The 22,857-nt window shown below is 42.4% G+C and overlaps 2 protein-coding genes across 4 annotated transcripts in view; one reads left to right on the top strand and one right to left on the bottom strand.

Moving 5' to 3' along the window:
• The window catches only part of IKZF3 (IKAROS family zinc finger 3), a 51,877-nt gene that overhangs the window by 536 nt on the left and 28,484 nt on the right, over positions 1-22,857 (top strand). For 2 of the 3 annotated variants that reach the window (XM_049800593.1, XM_049800591.1), the window contains exons 1-3: positions 13,805-13,836; positions 19,094-19,147; positions 20,410-20,520. In XM_049800593.1, the coding sequence (XP_049656550.1) occupies positions 13,830-13,836; positions 19,094-19,147; positions 20,410-20,520 (172 nt within the window). In that variant the 5' untranslated portion in view covers positions 13,805-13,829. Of the gene's footprint in view, positions 1-13,804; positions 13,837-19,093; positions 19,148-20,409; positions 20,521-22,857 lie in introns of those variants that run through there. The other variant, XM_049800592.1, reaches the window with a different exon arrangement.
• On the bottom strand, positions 2,440-8,496 carry ZPBP2 (zona pellucida binding protein 2). The gene is made up of 9 exons (XM_049800604.1): positions 8,421-8,496; positions 8,350-8,355; positions 7,621-7,701; positions 6,951-7,076; positions 6,225-6,386; positions 5,102-5,320; positions 3,845-3,930; positions 3,076-3,253; positions 2,440-2,537 (listed from the first exon to the last, which is right to left on the bottom strand). Exons 1-9 carry the CDS (start codon positions 8,494-8,496, stop codon positions 2,440-2,442), a joined length of 1,032 nt encoding a protein of 343 aa, XP_049656561.1.

Below are 22,857 nucleotides of genomic sequence, written 5' to 3'. Positions count from 1 at the left end.
AAAAAAAAAAAAAAAAGGATTTAAAGCAGGGATGAAGGCTCTGGCAATTTCTTGTGAGCTATTGCAGCTGGGGGAGGTAGAGTGTGATCATAAAAAGTAAAGGTGAGGGAAAGTGAGAGCTGATGACAGCGATTTGTAAAATCTGAAGTGTGACAGCGATTCCGCAGCTCGGGAGAAGGGAAGGGAGCGAGCTGCGAGGGATGGTGGGTCGTAAATAAAAGACTCGGCTGCATTTGGGGCTGTCACAGGCAGTGAAGGCCAGGAGCTCCAGCTGGATGGAAACAACTTTCATACAGGAAAGGTCAGAGGGAAGCCATTTCCCATCAGTTTTTTCATGAAAGTCTCCATAGAATTAATGACACACACTGCGATGCAATACCGAAATATTTGACCCATTTTTCTACTTTTAAGGCCTGCTGAAAAAGTTGAGGGACTATAAGAGCTTCCTGTATACCTCCAGTTTTTAGAAGGAGGAGGGAGTAAGTGTTCATTTGTGACTCGCCATTGCACTTAGTACCTACTTAGTGGGGGTTTTTTTTCCCCCATAATAATTTATGCATGTGGCATTCCTCTGTTCTGAAATAGGCCAAGAGACACAGGCGGCAATCGCTGAGCCCGTCTGCTTAAGCTGTATAAGCCTGAACCGTGCACACAGTGTCCAGTTGGCAGCTAGGATAATCAGCCTACAGGCAGTTTAAATGCTCGTTACAGTACATTTTATTCGTCAGTATTTAATAAGTAATGATTCTGAAAAGCTTGGAGCGTGGTCTGTGCCCATACCATCTCCTGCTGTGTTCCTGTCAAAATGGATAAGTTAAACTGGGTTGAATCTGGTCGATTTTTGGATGAATACCCACCAAGGAATTTCTAGATGCCATAAGAAGTTGCAGCTATTGAGTAGGAGGTGCTCTTTTGCTTGACTTAGTCCTACACAGTGCAAAAAAGAAAGGAATGGCTCTGTGCTGGGAAGCCGGGCATGGCTTTGCATGGCTGTGTGCGCGCACAGCAGCGGGGCACAGGGTCCCCTTTGCTCGGATTGCGGGGGTTACACCACCATTGCACAAGCACCTTTGAAAGGGGCCACATTGGCCGGCTGTGCTTTGTGAGGGAAAGGGTGAGATTCCTCTGGTGTCCCTTGACAAAGTGAATCTGGAAGGCAGCAGCTCCCAGCAGGGAACAGCTTACAGAGCTTAAAAACGAGTTCTAAAAGCCTGTGTTCCGCTAGCTCCGGCATGGCCTCAGAAGGCTGCAGCAGGCTGGCTGCTCCGGTGGGCTCGTGTGGCCTGTGCTCTGCACCGTACAGGGGCTGGTCAGAAGTTAGGGATACTTGCGAAGCTCTTGAAAGTAGTAAAATAATCTTTACTAATAGTGCTTTATGAGCAAAATGGTCAACTGCTGCAGATCCAGCAGCTATCCTTCAAAAGCAGATCGGAGTAAGCCTTTTCTGGGAAGAAAGCTCCCATTATCTCAGTGCTTTGGCAATTTGTATCTTGACTTGTTACTCATCCGGTGAACTTGACAGGAATTTACAGCTGGTGTAAGAGGATCATCTGCTCGTACAGCACAGCACCTGGGGCCAGCAGAGCTCTGCCATGAGGATTTGATGCAGCTGAAGGAAACAATGCAGCAGCAAGCAGGCGGAGGAGGCTCTGCAAGCCTGGCCACTTCCCCCCCCCAGGACATACCTGCTGCTTTCTGGGGGGCAGTGGACAAAAAGAGAACCATAAAAGCTGGGGCCTTAATTCTCCTGACTGCTGGGCTGTAGGATTTGTTATTAACCCTCTCTCCTGCCTCAGAGACCCAATTTCACTTTCCACTCTGCTGGCGTCTGCTCATCAGCAGAGCTCCCATGGGTGGAGCAAAATGGAAAGCCCTGAGTGGGTCAGTGTCCATTAACTGGTGCGTTGTACAGTTTTGCACAGGGCAGGCTGGAACACTTCAGACAGAGAGGAAAGGGCCTTTATTGTTTTTTAAACCACAAAGGTTAAACACTTCTATTAATATCTGCTAGAAATTGCTCATAGAGATTCTGGCATATGTCATTATGGCACATAATTCCACTACAACTGCCTGCCATCTTTCCCTAAATTGTTTATAGCTCCTTTACGTGCTCTGAGCAAACTCCAGCACAAAGCTGTCGTGGGTCTGGTGTCACCACCAAGAGACAGACTCTTTGCACTAACAACCATGTGACAAACTTCCTTTTTTTTCAATGAATTACTTTACCTTGTGTGAACACTTCATTTTATGCATCATTTTTACAGTCTAAGTGGTCCCTGAACAGAGAAAATCTACGGGTGCATGAATGATGAGGTTTTGCAGTTGTTCAAAAATGAATGTAGGATTCCTGAATCATCAGATAAAAATGAAAAGAACATCACACAACCAATAATGCTTTCACAGCTGCTCTTCGGTTTTCCAATTTCTGCCGTCAATTTATTAGCAAGATCTTGCTCCGTACTTTTTGACTCGAGGCCTTGTACAAATCTGGCAGGTCACTTCGTTGTTAGGGCTGTAAGTTCCAGGCTCACACACCACTGTGAAGAGAACACAGTCAGCGTTTCAGCCAGCTCCCCTCTGCCTCAGCCAGGGCTGGGACCATCAGACGGCACCACGTGCCTTCCTGATGTTGTAAGGGAGATCTCATCCTTCCCAATCTCGCTGAGCCTGCCTCTCACTAAATACCCCAAACTCCAGAACTAGCAGTAGGTGCTGCTGGCAAAAGATCTTTTAAAACAGTTGAGTGTTTTCTAGCAGTGCTACCATTAAGGAAATTGTTTCTTATTTGCTCTATATCCTGAGTGTAGTCACTCACCAGTGACCTGGAAGAAAAAACACTTCACTGCTTCCACTCACTCTATTTGGAAACACACTGACACCTACAAACACACTAACAAACGCTGCCAGCTTGCTTTCTGTTCCTATCAGTTTTTTTAAATCTGCGATGTGAATGTCTTTCTGAAAGATGAATGGAAATATCATTGCTTTTGACACTGATATTTACCAAATACTCTTCAGAGAAACCGGTGATCAGAGCTAATCAGCTATATTTAAATCAATATATTTGATATTTACCACAGCAACTAGCGCAGTTCTTGTGGGTGATATCGTTTTTCCCAAAACCTGGTCGACAACTGTCAATGTGAGTAACTGAGAAACTGTTGTCCACATAGTGTATTGTAGGAACAGTTTGAAACTCGTGCTTCAAAGCATACGTCTGCTCATTGAAAAACTCTCCAATTCGCTCTCTTGCCTAAAATTCAGAAACATTGGAAGAATAAAAAAGTCAGTTTTTTTTTAAATTTTAAAACTCAGTAAATACTTTATAGTCCTGATTACCACACACACTGACCTGTCACCTTAACTGGGAGCCTTCCTTTGGCTTCAGAGGGCCTGGGATCAGACCCAGTATGCCATCTGATAGCACATATTAACATTAAGAAGCCAGAGAGAACAGATTTTAGAAATCAGCTACAGTAGATTTAGTTTAAATTGTATTCCATTTACCAAATCATAAATCAAAGATTTAGTTTAGAGAACTGGAAGTTCAGTATACTAGTATAAACATTAATGTTTATAATTCTTTATTCTTAGAGGTAAATATGAAGGAAGAAATAAGCCCCCCCCTTTTTTTTTTTTTTAAACTGCTTGGATCAATTTGACTTTTAATAACAGTTTTCCATCCTGAACGGAATTATTTGAAATCCATGAATCGTCATTTACAATCATATTAATCCCACAAAATCCAGGTGAAGCTGGATTACTACCAGTCAAATCTGTAGATGCTAAGGCAGAAATTTGTGTTAAATATGCAGAGAAGACACAAGGGTGGCTGACACAGAACCTCTTGAACTCTCATGTTTGTCGCATCTTCACAATCATAAGGAACCTGGTGGCAAACTTCTTCCCATCCTGGTGCAAAAGGATTGACTATGGGTTGGGGGGGGGAAAAAAGATACATTTACATTTAATCTACAACGAACTCAAATACTTGAAGCGGGTGTCTTTAGGTTCATTTTGGAAAAAATTGACAAACAAAATGCATTACTACTTTTAGCATCACTTCATCCTGTCATACTCTCTTAATTTTGCCTCTAATTTGTGAAGAATGGAGTTTGGTTTTGTTTGGTTTTTTTCACCTGTCACTGTCTGCAGTCGAGATTATGTTTTGAAACAGTTCTTTTGACTGGGTGCATTTGAACGTTGAAAAATGAGTGACTGATAAAAGGGGAAAAAACAGATTAAGTCCTGGTGGTTTCTACCCAGTTACTTGAATCGCTTTTTTCCAGTAAGAGTCAGAGGTCAAACAATAAAATAATGTGGGGAAAAATATGCTGGCAGTAAGAATGGAACCAAATTCTTACACAGTATCCTCAGATTACAGAAAGGGCTGAAGTTTCACGTAAACTTAAAACCTTTGGGTCCTCAGTTTGTTCTGAATGTTTCTTGACTTTACTAAGGGGAAAATGGCCGAGAAACTGTTCCACAACCTCTTGGATGGTCCCTCTTGGCACATGACGAGAACAGATACAGCAGAGAATGTGGTCAAAGCATTAATGAATAACTTCCTTTCCTCAGTGATAAAACATCTCTAAATTAGGGCAGCCATCAGGGTTGATTTAACCTGTTTCGCAAGGCAATACAGCCACATCAGTATTACCATAAGGGAACTGTGAGGCTCTTGCTTTCAACCTCTGTGCAGTTTCCTAGAATCAAGCAAAACCACAGAGGTCACAGACTTATTCAAAATCAAATAATGAAAACCAAATATGACCATTTTCTTTTTTTACAAAAAAATATAAAAAATCACGGCATCTTAGCAGCTATCTCCTTTCAACAATCCTTTCCAACTGCACACCTTGAAAAGCAGCATTTCTTGCTAAGGTTGTAAGAAGTACAATACTATAAATTCCACATATAAACTGCATTTTAGCTCCATCTGTGGGCTAGCGAGAAAAAATACAGGGACTCCAAAAGAAAGCAGGGAAACAACTTCTGAAGGTATACTTGACTTTAATGTATTTCAGGTGTTGTTTATAGAACTCTCAGGTTGTTTATAAAAATAAATGATCCCTCCCAAACAAACACTGAAATCTGTTACCTTGAAAACTAACAAATAGTTCGTGCAGGAGGCCTTGTTTTGGTCTCTTGATAGAATGGCATTTGTAGGATGACTCTATGATGTGACACGTCAGATCAGAGATGATGTTATTTAAGATTTTCTTTAGTTCCTCAAAGAACTGGCCGTTAGCTGCTAACTCGCATTCCCTTGTAGTAAAGCGAACGAATACCTGATATGCATGGTCAGCTTCCCTGTATGCTTTAAGGAAAATAGTTTGTGTGTGAGTTCTGCGGTGCAATTACACATTGAATCTTATACAGAACCTTATCATCTGTATCAGTGTACTTTGTATCTGAAATACGGGCTCTTATTCAAAAGTAAACAAATAAATAAAGCTTACTCATTAACCATAACAGAACAACTTTATCCTTGCCAGAGCTGACTCAAAGAGTAAGAGACATTTTGGCTTGAAATGTACAGGAATTTACGTGCTTATGTTATGAGGCTCTGATCCCAAATATTAAAACAAAAAAGGAGGTAAATAGTAAAATAACACAGAACTAGCATGTCTACAAAGTTGTGTAACTGAAATGAATTTGGATTATTCAAAAGTATTCTATGCAATTATGGTGCATAGGAGTGAATTTTTTAAAAATTATTTTAGGAGTTAGTGGTTCTCAAGCATTTTTGGACATGTTATTTTGTGGGTGGGGAGGTGATATTGGTGAACAGTGGTTACAAATGGTGGAAGAAGGCTCCAGTGTGCTGCTTGAGCTGTTGAGGCAGAGGGCTCATTCTGCACCGGCGTATGTTCGGTTTGGTTATCTCTCCCACAGGAGACTGCGCTCAGAGACAAGCTTCCTTTTCAGATCTTGGATATCATTGGAATTATCATAGTTCACTTTGTTCTTATTAAGGGTGGAGTTTATTTTATTCTTTGAGTGGTCATATGTTCGTGGTAGCAGTTATTTAAAACTTTTTCCAAACCTGGGATAGGGGTTGTGCGTATATAAATATATAAAAAAAAATTATTTTATATTCTGGGATAAAATATTAACTAATTATTTCTTTTTATCAAGCCTTGCAATAAACATGCACTCCACAAACCCACCAAACTACAAAGGTTATGTGCATTAGCTTGCTAGTAAGTTAGCAATCTTACCGTATACCATGAATTTATATGCCTCAAACACTACTCTTTCTTCTTGTGTCGTAGTTTCTATGATTTTGTGAGAGAGAGTACAAGTGTAGGCTCCAGACATGGACTCCTTAAAACCCATCACCATCAGCTTTCCTGTTTTTGTAAGATTCACATACATTTGCCCTAGATTAGAAACAGGAGATACTTGATTACTGGAAATGTTCGGTTTCTGATGCTCTGCTCATTTAGAATGTTTGAAGATGAGATCTTGCTCTTGTACATAATAACAGTGATTCATGTTAGTCTGAAACAGTCTAAAATTTATGACCTTTAGGACTTATTGCAAGTTTCCTTCTATCTCAAGCATTTGTAATTTTTTTAGAAGGAGAAGAGAAACATAGTCTAATGTCAGAGCTCGTGGAAAAATTTGACAAAGGACCAAGTGACTATTTGGACCCACCATCCTATTGCAGGGTGGCATCAATAGAAACAGGGAAAATACATGATTTCTTGTACAGTAATCTACTTAGCCATTTGTGGTTGACTTTTTCCCTTGTAAATAGAAAACAGAAACTATTTCTCTGTCTCAGCGTATTTTCCTGATCGCCTCCCTGCTCCCCAAGGCAGAGGCTGTTTCTAAGTTTGTGAAAAAGTACTGTAAAAAGCCTGTTCTATTAGTGACCGGGGGAAAAAATAGCTAAGGCAGGCACAGTGGAAATCCTTTGTAGTTCGAACAAAGTGACTAACCTTCTAAGTTTTTTCCATCTGGACCAATCCACAAATACTTGGGATCTATTACTTCCTCTCGAGAACGAGCCAAATCCATACATACTAGAAATGGGCTATTTGTAAACACCTTAACATACACGTTAACTGCAATATAAAAGAACAAGGTAAATGAAGTGAAATGCTTCTATTGAATGAAATCACCAAAATACTAATTTTGAAAAATATATTTAATGTAATGCAAGGTTTATTTTTCATGTTTGGACTTTGAATAGTGTAAGGCTAATCTTCTATCTCCTTTTGCTCTTACTAATATGATGGAACTGTCCACAGTGTGGTGGGTGCTGACTGTGCAGAGGAGACACCCAAGTGCCACACAAATCATGTTGCAGGGTCACAAAAAGCACCAGATTTTGAGCCTGTTGCTGAGTGGGACCCTCATTTAGACATTAAATTTTCATAAGTGCTTATAGTAGCACCATGGGACAAATGCCTTTCTAAACCCACCTCCCCTCGTTACTGTATGCGATCAGCATCGTATTCTGGAGTCTCCAGCACTGTGCTTAGCTAAGCTTGGTTGTGTCACTTCTCTGTGTAGTGGTGTCTGCATCATGATCACGATGCCTAAAACTCCATTTTAAAAGTTCAGTAAGACCTAAATATATATATGTAAAAAAAGAGACAAGTTTACCTTCCTGTTTGGTGTCGCCATAAACATAATTCTTTTCAACTAAATCAATAGAATGTTGCTCTTCCTTAGGTACAGCTCTCACTGTAGGGAAAAGGACTTACTTAGATTTCTCTCTGTAATATACTGTGTGATTGTTAACCATTTATTTTGTCCTAGTGGGTTTCTGTCTCTTGCCTTACTTTTTTCTTTCTCCCCCTGCCCTTTTCATAAAAACAAGGGCTCCCACTTGCTGCTGACTTGCCAGATTTTGTTCCTTTAGTGCCCAGGTTGCAAATCTGTCTTGATATACCAGGTTCCAAACTAGCCGGGCCTTTCTCTTTACAAACGGCCAATAAAATAGTTACAAAATCTAACTAGAAAGCTAAGACTCTTCACAATGACCCCAAGGGGAAGCAGGAAGGGTGCAGCGTGGTGACTGTGGGAGGGTATCGAGTCTTTGAGTACCTGTGAGCCTTTGCCTTTTGGGAAACAGCGGGCAGATGTGCTTATGTGACCGCCCCCCAAGGAGATACGAAAATCACTGGCATTTGTGCTGACTTTTTCAGGCCACGGAGGCAGACTAGGGTAGCTCTGCCTGACCGCTGCTGCCCCAGACTCGAGTCAAGAGAGACGGGCACTGCTGGGATCCACACCTTCCCCTCAAAAAGGGGTTTTATCGTCAACTGCTGAAGGAAGGTCCTGCAACAGGCCCGAGACTGCCCGAGCCCCACAGCCGCCCTCTGAGGAGACCCCAGCCTCGGAGGGGACACCCATCGCCGCGGCCCTGCCCCTCCCTCCCTCGGTACCTCCAGTCAGAGCACCCAAGCCTGCCACCACAGCCATCATCCCCAGGAGAACCCCCGGGGGGGAGCGCGGCCTCCCGCCGCCCCCGGCCATGCCACCGCCCTCGCGCGCCGCCGCCCGCCCTCCCCCGCGCCAACGGCTGCCGCGCGGCGCCAACCGCCCTCCGCGGGGCGGGGGGGGGGGGGGGGGGGGGAACGGGACGGGGCGCGCGCGCCCGCCCGCTCGCCGCTTCCCGCCCTCGGCGCGCGCCCGCCGCTTCCCGCCTTTTCCTCTCCTCAGGGCCGCCGGGGGCGGCCTCCCCTTGCTCACCGCAGCGCTTCAGGCGGGAAGGGTGTGGGGAGGGTGTCCCCCAGCTCCTCACTCCGCCGCCTCTTTTCTTCCTCGCCCACACCCTGTGCTTTTAAAAAATTCTTTTGTTTGGTGGTTTGGTTGGTGTTTTTTTTTGTTTGGGTTTTTTTGGTTTGTTTTTTTTTTTTTTTTTTTTTTTTTTTTCTGTTTTTGTTTCAAAGGGCTGCAAGGTCTGTGGGCCGCTTGGCTAGTGGGGGATGGCCCTGCTTCCCTGGTGCCAGCCACCTCCCCTCCACCCCGGGCTCCTGTGCTGTCACGCCTCAGCCACATGCTTGAGAAACTACCACGTCGCTCTTCCACAGTGCGTAGTGAAATTTATTTTTGACTCGAAGGTGGTGTTTCCAGCTGCGTGGGCAAGGATAGGAAACTACCGGGGGGGGGGGGGGGGGGGGAGGAGGGAATAGGTTCAGGCATGGGCTGTGGTCTGTCTGTTCGGTGCACTGAACCTGCCCTGTAACCGCAGGGGCGGCCAGGCTGGCGTCTCCAACTCCACGTTTGAGGTAACTGCAAGCTTTGCACGCCCGGGTGTTCTTCAGCTGCAGGTTTCTGGAGCAAGTCATTATGGGACACACGCTTTCAGCTTCAAAAACATTCCTGCCACTTGCTGTGAGAAAGACGGAAAATAAGAGCCGGGCCTATCCTGTTGGCTCGAAAATAAAGCCGAATGCCACATTATTACTTAAAGTACTCAGTGGTGTTTAAATCAGTTACAAGTTTTGGAAGACTTGCTTATGACTTTTAAGCTCTTAAAAGTAGAAATATTTTGTTTCTAGACTGAGTGTTATAAAAATACTCAGGAAACAGCTGAACAGGGAGAGGAGGGTACTTGCATTTGACCACACTGCACATCATGAGACACTCAAGATCAGGAACTGTGGCCAAGCCTCTGGTAATTAGCTAAATCATATTTATCATGCAGCCCCAGACCATGCCAGTGTCCAAAAATGATGTAGTTTGCATAACAAATATGGAACCAGTCAACACAGGAATTATAGTTATTTTTGTAGATAGCTGTAAAAGTTTTATTTCAACGTTTCCATGTAAAAAAAGCAGTTAACTTACAAGTTTTCTCTAATAAAGCATACAAAAAAAAAAGTGTGAAAAAGAAGGTATCAAATTATTGATGGAAAATACTTTTACTCAAGCCTGGTGGCATTTTAAAGTGGTGTCCCTCTCATTTCATGTCTTGCAAAGCTCCTTGCCCTACTAAATGTGTGCACTGCCTCATTATTTCACTTCTCTCTCTTTGCAGGGAAGCGGCCACGCTTTCTTCTTCCTTAGACCAAGATACTAACTCTCAAGTGGTCGGTTAAGGTATAAGAACTATGTCAGGGTTTTCATTTTTAATTTCCTTGAGCTGCTGAACAGTTCATAATTAGGACCACCTCAAAAGATCCAGCGTTCCCATGTGTTGAATGTTTTCAGTTTTACTCAAAGTTAACATTTCACGCTTACGCTGTATAGGCAAAATGATTCAGTTTTTAACGTGTCTGCTATAAACTAGTCATATTTCAGTCTGAATATCCTCTGTTCCTAAGGATGTTTATGGCCTATTGTCATGTAACTGTCCTACACAGCCCATCAGTCTCCACCTTGTTAATTATTGTAAAATAGTATCTTTACTATAGAGCTTTGTCTGCAGTTTTGAATCTTTATAAAGTTAGGCTCCTGGTCTGTGTCTTTAGTCAAATGACTCATTCCTTTTCCAGTTTATGATATTTCAAAGTCACAGACTGATAAATTGTCATTACAGATTTGTAAGCTCGGGGTGGGGGGGTGGGGAAGCTGGTTATCTTTAAGAATACGGTGATGGTGGGGGGGGGGATTTGCTAGGACAAAATGTGAAATCATGTATTTATGAATTACTAGGTATTCTTGCTAACTGCTAGAAGCTCTGTCAGGAGGAAATGGTAGAAGAGGAAAAAAATATTGTAAATTTGATCATGGTGTGAGTAGATATTAAAAAGGCAAATAGGAAATAATGTAGAGAGATTTCCAGGAGTACAGGGTCATGTGAATGACCTGTGCAAGGCTCTGGAGAGATGTTACCTGGGATGCAGAACACAAGTTTTGCCTCTAAGGTGGGTCATCTAAAGCAGGGATAATGTGAAGGAGCGCCACAATGAACATAGTGGCATTTTTTATAGGCTGGCAAACCCAGGCTGTTTTGATCTCTGCCCTTGGAATAAAAGCAGAGGAAGACATGACTGATTATCTGATGGTAAATGTGATGGGAAGTGAAGATTTAAATTGGAGCACAAATCTGGCAGTAAGAGAAAAAGGCTGTGAATAATCCTGGGATGGAAAACAGAAAGAGGTTTCTGATCACCACACAGTAGATTCCAGGGCTTCCTTAAAGTTCATAGGAGCAGAAAACCTTCCTAATTATTAAATGCTTCTGGAAGGGGAATACAGAGATTGTCTGCAATAGCAGAGAACTGGGCTTGATTGTCCCAGGTATCTTTTTTTTTTTTAACATTGTATTTCCAGAACCTTTTTCCAAGTGATGGAAAAACATCAATTTAAGAAGCAGTCATTGACACAATGCAGAAAGTAAGTAGGAGAATCATGTTTCCATGTTGTCTTATCGCACACCTGAGCTATGGTAATTCGCACTCACTGTCTTTGGTTTTAGACAAAGACACTGTCTTTGGTCCAAGTGATCGGGTTAGATCACAGTTTCATTTATCACTTCATTAACTTGTAGATTCTCAAGTTGCATGAGTATTATTCCTGATTTCTGGACCCCTTTGTGGAAAACATATGTAGTAAATGAACAAAAATGCATTAAGCCTCCATCAATCTTCCTACCCTAAAACATTCATTTCTCAGTTTTAAAATATAGCTGAGTTGCAGGGCCCAGAAAACCCAACCCCAAAGCACAATGTGATGAAATAAGTATAAACTGTAATAAACAGATGCAGCAATGACCCCAAGGGTCCAGAAGTGCACCTGCCCTAATCATGCTGAAGATCATCAGCGAGCCTTCGGTCTACAGCGTCTTGGGTTTGTTGTTTTCCTTTTTCTCTCTCAGCTGTCTCTTTGGCTCATCAGAGTTCAAAGCTGCAAACATTAACTATGTTGATGTCAAAGCATGCCAGGTACGGACTGTTCTGTACTGATGCTCTGTGCTGATCTGAGATCTAGGCCAGCTATTGCCTTTTTAGGCCTTTTCTTGGTAAATAGCTCTGGGCTTCGGGTGAAGCAAAATGCCATGACTAGTGCTTAACTTGCACATAAAGTCAAGACCGCGTTGGTCTGGCACAGCTCATGCTTCCTCGTGAATCATGGAAGGGTTCGGGTCAGAAGGGACCTGTAAAGGTCATCTGGTGCCGCCCTCCTGCCGTGGGCAGGGACATCCTGCACTGGGTCAGGTTGCTCAAAGCCCTGTCCGAGCCCTGCGTAGGGTGAGCCTCCTTTCAGAAGGCTGTCCTAGGTGTACAAAAGTCATTATTTAACAATTCCCTCAGTACTTTGAAATTCCTATTTGCTTGAATGTATTAAATGACTTTAACTTGATTTTCTTGTAAATAGCAATGCTCTTTTGTTGAGAAAAACAGCTAACTTAAGTTTTATTTTACTCTTAGTCATTTGACTTTAATGTACAGTCTGAGGAGTGCGATCTGTTAACGAATAATGCAAAGAAAGCAGCATTTGTTTAACAGTTGAGGCTGCCTTACCATGTTTACATGATGTGTAAACGGAGCCAGGACAAATTGCACACAAAGGAAATTAAGCGTGTAGAAAAGAAGTTACTCTTCCATGTGTGTGTGGGCATCACAGTGCGCGATTGCCTCACTAGTTCCAATAAGGGCTTAGACTGCTTGGCTCTGCAGTGTAAAATAAAATGAGTCAGAAGCCTGCCAACGCAAAATAGCTCCGTGTCACCCTGCTAAACCCTCTGCATGAATAGCTGTTGTCCCTTGAATGACCTAACCCAAGTCATTGCAAACAGCTTTCCCGCGCTGTTTTGGGTGTTAGTGCTTGCTGCGGGCTTTAAAGTTGAAGGGCTCCCTAAAATGCTCTGTGGTGTTTCTGACTGGCTGTCCCTAACGGGTTGCGGATCCATTTCTCTTGCTGCTGACCCTTCTGCAGGAGGGGCTGTCAAATGGCTTCCCACCTGGCAGCGCTGAGGGAGCTGGGGGCAAACGGAGCGCTCTTGTCAGACATGCTTGCAAGTGGAGATGAGACGTGGGTTGGAGGGAACTGCTGACCTAGCTCGAGATGCGGTGGGCAGCTGGGGATCTGCGCGATCACCTGGCTGCCACGTCCCTGAACGTGGTGGTGCGTTGAAGCCCTCAGGGTAGGGTTACTCCTGTTAGGTTGGTTTATTTCTCTTGAAGCTGCTCCCCTTGGTGCCGCTCCTGACGGATTCCCTGCCCGACGACCTGCCGTGGCTTCTTTACCTGTGGAGCCACCACTGATGGTGGGGAAAAGAACTTTTCTCCCATGGAGTTGTGAGGGATGTTTTCTGTAAAGCGCAGGGTTCCCCGTGTCTCGTGTTGGCCCCTGAGCGTGTTGTGCGAGAGCAGGGGTGCTGCCGGCTCTGCCTCCCCGGGGTTCACGGGGGGCTGCTTTCAGCCTGCTGCCTGCTTGGCCGTCGCCTCTGGCTTTCTGCTGCAGGACGGCCTCGCCTGCAGCCTTCGCCGGGCTGCCGGAGACCGCGGCGCTCAGGCGGGCGTCATTGTCCCGTTCTGGAGCTGCCCTTCGCAGCCTGAGGCCATTTGTCCTAGGAAAACGGCTGGGGCCTCCCTCAGCCCCCCCACCCCGAAACACACGCTTTGCCCTCGGCCACCCCCGGCCCGCCGCCTTCCCTCCCGCTGGAGCCCCGGTGTCTCCCGTCGAGTAGCTATCGCTGAGCACCGGCGGCGAGCTGCGAGGCGGGCGAGTCGCCGGGACCGGGGCTGGGACCGGGTCGGCTCCGCTGGCCGCCGCCCGGCGCCGCTCTCCGCCCGCCGAGCGCCGGGCCGGATGTCGCGGTGCCGGCGGCGGGCGGGAGGGGGAGGCGAGGCCGGTGAGCTCCGGCGACAGTTCCCGAGGCCGGGCGGGCAGGTGGAGGCGGGAGCCGCGGCTGGAGCATGGAAGGTGAGAAACGACCCCGCTCTTTCCCGGGGGGGAGAAGGCGCTGTGCCGCTCCCCCCTTCCTCCCCGCCGACCCCGCTCGGGGCGCTCGCACAGTGCTCCACCTCCCGCTTACTTCCAAGCGGCTTCTTCAGCGCTTTCTGCAGAGAGATTGCAGCCTCTGGAGGAGAAATCTAATCGCGTGTTGCAATTAAGCAGGAAACGAACGGGGCTTTTTCCCCCCCGCTCTGTTTAATTTCAGAAACATCACAACATGTATGATAAAGTTGGGTTTTAGAGCCCGCTTTATCTGCCGTTCGTATTCTAGGTTTTAACGAATTAAAGGGCGCTTTGGTTTCCTCTTCGCTTGTAAAACGTGCGTGTAACTTTCAGAGCCGGCAAAAAAACAAGTTGTGAGTTAATCTTGGGCTACGGCGTGATTCCTTTGGGAAGAAAAGCTAAATTACCAGTGTTTTAACAAGCCTGGCAAAGAAGCATTTCAAAGCATCACTTGATTCATTAATTTCAGAGGTGGATATTCTTATTTCAACTCATCGTTTTAAGGGCTTGAGTTTAGATTCTCCTGTGTCTCAATGACTTCAGGTTCTTAGTTATTGTAAGTTAGATGCAGCTGCCTATTTAAAAATGTGTTCTCCTTTGCTAAAGGCTTTTAAAATGTTTGTATTTAAATAATTACTCGCATAGAGTCTGAATCGAGACTATCACTGCTTGAGAGACGTAACTAATGTTTTGAAAGAATGGCTCTGGTGGCAGTTCAGTGCTTAAAAATGCAGCCTCGTTTTCTTGGTCAAGTCGGATCCGCTGTACGTCTGTTGTGGGAGAAGAAAGCTCTTTAGGTATGTTGGTATAGTCTCTGATTAGAAAATGAGCATGTTTCTGCCATTATAGCTGTGATTATTTAAGAAGTATCCTTTTTGTGTTCCTATTTCTTGTACGCTTAAAGTTAACATGCAAATAATCCTTCAGGTTTTAGTTCTGTACGTGGGGATTATGAGGATCAGTTAATGTGCCAGAGCTTGTTCTGTTTGGGATGAAGTTAATGTAAAAGTGTTCTACTGTGTTATCTCTGGATAAAGCAATTGCTAAGTGTCTCTGTTTCCATGGGTCTTGGGAAAATCTCAGTTCCACTGGAGGCAGTGGGAAATTTGCCATTGAGGACAAAGGGGTAACACTTCTGTCCTTGATTTTCTGCGATCAGTACAGTCACTGACCGGGGGACTTGCAGGCACTGGCAAGAGTCGGTGTTTGAGACCTGGGTCTAGGAAGCTGAAATCTGCAGTCTTTACTTGGTTGCATCTCTTCATGACTGGTTTGTTTTTGCAAAAGATCACAAGAACTGACCTCATGCTGTCATTTCCATTTGCTGTACTGGGATGAACATGTTGAATTACTGGAAGATACTCTGCTGGTTTTAGAAGGTCATACGCTACAATATGAGAAAAATGTTATCCTTAGTTGCACACTGCTGATCAGGATTTCTTCCCAAAATGACATGTGCACTTAAAATGCCCGTGTCATTTCAAACATTATGTGGCGCTTAAGAGCAGCAAAGTATTAAGACACCCTGCAAAGAGTTTATTTGGTCCAGAGTACCTTCTTCAGAAAGCCATTGAGACTGTAAGTGCTGAAGAAGGCCATTCAGTGGGGAAATTAGATAGGTTTTCTCTCTTTAATCGCGCCATGCGGGTTGAAGGTGAAAAACACGTTGGGGTGAAAAACACACTGGGGTGAAAAACACGTTGGGGTGAAAGAGGTTGACTGCTGTACTTAGCAAAGGCACTGGCTCTGCTGCGAGCATTTAGGGATAAGGCTGTGGGGGTCTAAGGCTGTAGGGCAGGGGCCAAGACTGGTGTGTGTTTTATTTTGGCTTGCTTGTGCCTCTTAAGATGGCACAAAGACAAGGAAACAGGCTGCATTTGCTCCATGTACTGTGATAGAAGGACTAAGAGTGTATGGGATTTACAAAGACGTGCCCTTCGCAATGCTGTTGGGTTGAAAACTGCAGCTGGCAGTAAAAAGGCAATGTTCTGTTCTGGTTTTCACTGTGGAGACAAACAGGTAAGATTATAATAATTCAAGACATAACTGCCATTCAGTTGGCTGCAGCTGTATTGATGATAGAAGGGTATTAGTGTTATCATTTACTTGAAAAACATCCATTTTAGCGGGGTTAAAATACAGGTAGGCTGTTTTGTTTCTTCTATTAACTGGTCAAATACCAGGATAAAAGATGAATACAGTTATGTATTAAAATGCCATAGCACTTTTTTAGCATGCTATTTGAATATTTTTGCTCACTTTGGCTATTGGTGTAGAACACAGGATGGCTAAGGATTGGTCTCTAAAGCACATGAATTTTACTTCTGCTTTGTAAATGAACATTGTGCGTCAGTGCGACACACACAAGACAAGCATCTTCTTTCCATGCGCCCTAGTCAGTGGACCTCTTTGAAGCTTGGGAAGACTAGCGTGTTCTGTAAGTGATTTCCCGTGTTGTGCTTTTCTGAACGTTAAGTAGAAATATGGTCTTATTTGTACAGAATCGGGGATGGAAGCTTCCTAGACCTTCTCTTCCTGGCACATTTAGGTGACACAGTGAAGGATCTGGCTTTAAATACTTTACTTGGGAAAGAGACCTGAGGTTAAATGTTAAGAGACTGCTAAGGCTGTAAGAAGCTGCTTAAGACAAATATCGTAAAGAAACCAGGTACTGATGAGTGGATTTTGGAGGCTTGAAAGTGCTACAGAGACTGGGATATTTCTCAAAAGAAAAGAGAAACGTTCTACAGTGTGTCGTTGTTCTTATCTCCTCAGAAGGATTGTACTGCCCAGCAGCCCATCATGGACAGGAACCTGTTATGCTCAACAAAATGTAAATAAATATGCAGAGACCATCTCAACATTAAGTAGATGAGCATCTGAGGACTGGCTGAACAGGTCCTGCTAGGCTGCCGCGTGGTTCAGGCAGTGCCGTTCTCTGCCAAGTCACCCTGTAGCTGCAGTTCAGAGGTGCTTGGAACAGAATAGTTGACTGACTGGTAGGAGTGTTGCACTTAGCCCGACACACAGAAAGAAGCTTGTGCTGATGCGATTTACCCAATAAGCTATAGCAGTGTATGCATCCTTACTGGAGTGATTGTGTGCTCCGGAGATGTCCTGGGGAATACAATGGTTTCTAAAACAATATAGCTATACAGGAATATATGCGGAATTATCTGATTTGAAGCAGCTGTGTAGGGGCTCTTAATTCTTCATTTCAAGACCTCCTGGCAACCCTGGGGAAGGCAGAATTGCTGCAGAGTTTTCAAGCCACACCTCTCCCCCCCACCCAGCAGGCACCCTTTTTGCTTAATCCTGGGGTTTTGACCAGGTCAGTGCTTTATCACCCAAATGGGGCAACTGCACAGGATTCCTGAATGCAATTAAAATCGAATTCAAGTATTACAGAATAATGAGGGTTTCATTGTCTTGCTGAAAGCTTAATTATTTGCACAATCACACGGATTTGTATAATCTAAGTATCTATATTATTGCAATGTAAAATTAAAATCAATACTAGAGCGAATTTTGTTCATGTGCCATGTATTTAATAGAGTTTCCCCATCATTATTCACAGTATAAATTGGTCTGTTTGCTTCTTTGTACCTTACTTTTCCTGGTATGATAAAATGAAACAAAGACAAATTAAGAACTGGAACTGTGGAGTTCCTTGATCTTATTTATTTCTTTTAAAAATACAGATTTAGTAAATATTTGAACTTTTTGTCATTTCATTCCATGACTACCTTTGTGACACAAGGCAACATTCTTAGCTCTAATAGAAGACACTTAATGAAGAGCTTGCATTCATGCTAAATTTGCATGAAAGGATAGGAGCTCTGATTTAATTTTAGGATACATTTCATAAACGCTAATAGCTTAACAACTTGTCTCCAATCAGGATTTACACCCTGAAGAGCTCAGGTCACTGCTGGATGGCTTGATTCATTAATAGTGGTTTTTTAACTTGCTGCTCTTTGGTAATAGCTAGTTAAGAGCAGTGGGAACTACATGCATAGTGTAACTCTTAGACCTATTATTGAGAAACGGGAGCTGAATGCTTTCATTTAGGAAACAATAGAACCAAACATTTAAAAAACCTTTGTTGGACAGTTCTATTGTTTTTTTTTTCTTCTCTGAGTTTGCCTTTATTTTGTTGGATGCATCAGCCCATTCTCTATTCATGCAGGTTTTTGGATAGCCTCATCTGATACTAGGCTGCTTTGCTGTAGAGTTAACAGAGCTTTATATTTTGACGTTGCAGAGACCACAAAAATGTTCCATATGCAGTGGTGGTAAAGATAGATAATTATGGGGTAAATGTCACTAGTGGTTAACACCTCATGGCCACTGCATGTGTATTTCTGTTATGTAACTGCCAGGAATTAATTTTACAAGTCCTGGAGCTATTATTTTTTATGTTCAAAGATGATAAAAGATTTTCCAGTATGTAAAAAAAGAGGGAAAAAGCTAGAGGAAAGAAAGGAGGAAGGGAGCAGGTAGCTGTGACACTGGTAAGAAAATCAATCCTCATGTCAATGAAATCTCAAGACAGCAAGGCATTGAGTAAAGACTTAACTGGACAGGTCAGATCTGAGCCTCCAGTTAAACTTGCCAGCCTAAATTTGGGCACTGGAGTGGGAGATATAAATACCTGTGGGTTATATTGTCTTCAGAGCGGTCTGTTGAGTGCTCAGCACTTTTGGAAACCAGGCCACATACGTAGTCCTCTAAACTTTTTTAAAAATTCCTTACATTTGATCCCTATCAGAATTTCTAAATGGGAATTAGACTTGCATTCCCATGAAAGCCAAGTAGATCTTGTGAAGATAATAGGTTTTTCCCTTTGTATTAGAAAAGGAATGTAAAAATATCTTGTAATTTGTGTTTTATAGAAATTGACTTCATGTAGAGTTACTACCACTATGCTGTGCTCACAGGTGCAAAATGAGATGTTAAATCGAAAGTGTATTTATTATGTTCTATAATTTTTTGAAGTTCGAAAATAATACTTAATCCCTTTCCTGGGCACATGCCAGTGCTCAAGATATAAAGAAGTTGTGCAACGAAACATAACAATTCTTTGGTATTTATTTCTTTGAAAATTTTGCTTTTTTCAATTTTGCTTTCAGTCAAGAAAATGGGAATTTATAACATTATAATAACTGTCATGAATGGTTCTAAATATAAGCAACTTGGGCTGCTTTTCTGTCTTTTGCAGATTCACAGGCAGGTATGGACCTAAGTAATTCTCAGGAACAGCCTATGGCTGCAGGTACGGTGCTGTTCAAGTTATGTTCTTTCACCCTCTCTTGGAAAATTTTAAATTTAAATGGAGAAAACTGTATGAATTGCAGCTTGTTTAGATTCCCAGGACACTGAGTAGCACAGTCACAAATACAAAGCTGGGCATTAAAAGCAAAAAGTAAATTCTAGAATTGAAATAAAACTGTGGAAGTTCAATATAATATTGGAAAATTATACTAAAGGGAAAAAAAGACTGTATAGTAGGAAAGGAAATGTTTTGAGAAGAAAGCTGGAAGTTTTGATTAGGGAAGCAAGAATAATGTGATTCTTTTGGTTGACTGCATTTCTGAAAATATGAAAACAAACCTCTTGTGTGAGTTGGACACGTTTTTCTCATTAATCAAAAAATAAAACTTTTTTTCAGATCCAATGTAATATTTAGCTTGAGAAGGATTGGGTTTTTTACTATCCAACTATTAAATAATTTTAACAGCAATTTCCGAATGTTGCTGTGAACTTTAAAAATTCACAGGATTGTTGAAAGAAAACACTGTCAGTTTTTTAAACAAAATACTGATCTGAAATGTACAGAAATATGCATAATATTGAGTTACTCTGTATTATGGATTTTATGAAAGAAGCTTTATTTAAAAAAATGTCACCCAAATAAATTTCACTATAGTGAAAAGTTTGGCTTTATTTCAGAGAAGAGAGGCTTGGATTTCTGGGACATACTGCTGCCACAGTGATCAGCAGAAAACTTTCTGATAATGTTGATGTTTAAAAAGACATATGTGAAATAAGCAGAGAAGTGCAACTGGCTTCAAAGAGGCTTCTGATTAAACGTGCTTGAGCAGTTTCCTGGCCTGGGGCCAGAATGATTAATATTTTGCCCAAATGAACAAAGTAAAGCTGTGATTCCTTTTCCATGCTCTGAAGAGCTTGCTTGCTTGCCTGCTAGCAGTATTTGTGAGAATACAGGTGATACATAGTTACATATACTGGATTTTATTCCTGTTTTGCTGTCATTTAGAACAACCTTCAGAATAGTTAAATCTGAGCAAAAGCTTAAGACTTCTTAAAGGTGTGTACTCCGTGCAAAAATTTGTATATGACTTTGGGAAGCAAATCCAATCAACCAAATTGCAACTAATCTGTCTATAGGAAGAACATTGTGGGCAATACTGGGAGTTTGCAGATACTTTGAGGTAATCACCTGGAAGTATTCTTGGAGCATAAATAGTTAATTATGGGTTTGCGGGGTTTTTTTGTTTGGTTTTTTTTTTTCAGAAGGACAGGAGGTTTTGACAGACTGTAATCTGAACAAATCCCAGGAAATGGAAAGTATGGATAATGCAGAAGATATGAAGGAACACAATCAGTCTAATGAAGAAGCAGGAGGTAAAGTGGAGATTGAATTCTGAAAAATAATAGTTATATTTTGTCTTTTTATTCATCTGATTATGCTGTGAGAGTGATTAGAAAGTTTATTCTGGATCATGGCTCTGGTTTTCATGCATGCTTGTAAAAGGAGTAACAATACAATTAGTTTAGAGCGTTTTAACATGCTCTAAAGGAGGAGCAACTGTTTTCCATCAGGGAACCTCATGTGCATTTTATAAAGGTCACTTTTACAGGATCTATGAAATATGGATAGCAAGATAAAAAAGCATGTGCATATGGTGAGCTCTTTTAATGTGTGTTGTAGCATACAAATTCTTAAAAGTAGTTTGCATATGACAAATGTGTGTGTTAGGACTGCACTTTTTATTAATGTTGTTAAGCTGCTCTGATATCTGAAAAATAACTTGGCAAATTTTTTTTTGAAAGAAAGGACAAGTTACTTCAAATTCATAGAACAACTCAGCCCTGTAGAATTTAAAACTGTAGCAGTAATCCTGTACTTTAAACTGTGCATTAACAGAAGGTTGGTCAGTTTACCGTGTTTATTGTTTAATTTGAACAGTAAACCCTTCCTATACAACTGAAAGAAGATGCAGGTATGAATAAAATGCTAAAACAATATGCACTATTTTTAATTTAAAAGAAAGCCTACATAAGTGCATATTTCTGTGTATCTTTAAAAACTAGTAGGCCCTCTTCACTTAACAGATAAAAGCAGCACCTCCTGGACTCGGCAATCTTACAGGCCCTCAGAGTTCAGGATTTGTATATGTGTATATGACATAGATGTAGAGCAAGAGACTTTGAATTTCCTCCTTGATCTAGAAGCTCATAAACTGAAATCACAGCATTAATAAACATTCCTGCCAGTTAGCTGAGTGTGTTCATTTATGCCAGTTCTCAACCACAAACAGTGAAAAATGCTGCCTGGTAGAGGATGTGGTATACATATACTGGGGAAAAGACATAGATTGTTTTACCAGTTTCACGTTGCCTTTCAAGTACTGCATGTCCATGGCAGTACAGCAGTGTCAAGACAAACTATGTCTGTGGCTTTGGTTAGTAGTTTTGAAGTAGTGTTTTTGTATCACATGAATCAAGTAAATCACTAAAGAATTGTCTCTGTTTTGGTTGCCCAAATAGCTTTGGTTGTTCCCTGTAACACAAATGTGATGACTTTATTTTGGACTAAAATGAAATGTTCAGGTGTTACATTTTTGCATTAAAGATTAAACTTGTATCTATTTATTAATGAAGTGCAAAACAACATAAAACACTCAAGGGAGCACTGCACTAGCAAAAAAGTCCATGAGGAGGGTGAAATTTATCTCACTTGTGTATCTACAGTACCAGTGTCTAGAACTGTACTGGTGTCTGGCCTTTCTTGACAGTCGATGGAGAGAGAGCACGCAGGTTTTCTGACCAAATTTGGGTGTCTGACCTAGGATGAAATGCCTCGTGTCCCCAAAGTAACTGCTTCTTAGCAGGACTCCATTTATAGTTGGTGGAGAGTAGCTTACCATAGATGTCTGCGGTGCAGAAGCTATCTTAGGCAGGTGAGTTCTGTTCTGCTTACCCTAAAAAGAGAATTTTGATGGTTTTATCCACAGAACATGGAAAGCTTGAGCCTTTTCTACATCCAAGGCATCTGATCTCTCTTTCAGATACCGCAGCACATAAAATACAGCCATATTCCAGCTATTTGTCCAGCCCTTATGCCATTTCCACTTGCTCTAGCTCACTTCTGTCTCTGCTTTCCCAGTAAGCTGTGGATACAGGAAGCCAGGACAGCATTTCTTTCACAAAACCCTCAGTATTGACCATCCAAGAGGAACTGCTCTAGCTTCCCCCCACCTTCCCATTCCAGGAGGCCTGTCTGTACCGCTTGCATATACAGCATCATGGCATCTAGCAAGTCTTTTTTCCGTTCCTTGACTGTCCTATGCCCTTCAGCTTCAATACCATTTCTCAGGCTCTTTTCCATACATTTATGTCAGGTACAACTTAGACACTTGTGAGAGAATGTTTACATTGATACTGCTTTTACACTCCATTCTTGTTTTATATGGCTGCTGATCGCTTAAAGTTTCTTTATGATTTGTTCTGGAATGCAAACTTACGTCTCAAAGATAATGCTATAAATGTCAATAAATCATCATTTCACTCTGATAGACTCCCTTACCATTAAAGCATTCATTCATTGTAAAGTGAGTACAAACCTACTCGGTACCACAGTGCTCTATTCTTTGATTCTCACTGTAGGAATAAAGACATGATTGCTAGGAGAAAGCAGTTTTAAATGCACAAAAAAGAGAGCTGCAGTATCTCAGTGTA

This window comes from Accipiter gentilis, chromosome 5 (genome assembly GCF_929443795.1).
Source record: "Accipiter gentilis chromosome 5, bAccGen1.1, whole genome shotgun sequence".
Lineage (NCBI taxonomy): Eukaryota > Metazoa > Chordata > Aves > Accipitriformes > Accipitridae > Astur > Astur gentilis.
Note: the sequence above shows the minus strand (reverse complement) of the source record. Positions and strands in the feature narration are given on the sequence as shown.

What these genes read in the sequence shown, in the direction of transcription:
- ZPBP2 (XM_049800604.1), bottom strand. Translation starts at nt 8,496, where the DNA reads ATGGCCGGGGGCGGCGGGAGGCCGCGCTCCCCCCCGGGGGTTCTCCTG. An exon ending in TGGCGACACCAAACAGGAAG is followed by an intron (nt 7,077 to 7,620) that starts GTAAACTTGTCT and finishes TTTATATTGCAG; the next exon opens with TTAACGTGTATGTTAAGGTG. An exon ending in ATATAAATTCATGGTATACG is followed by an intron (nt 5,321 to 6,224) that starts GTAAGATTGCTA and finishes TTTTCCTTAAAG; the next exon opens with CATACAGGGAAGCTGACCAT.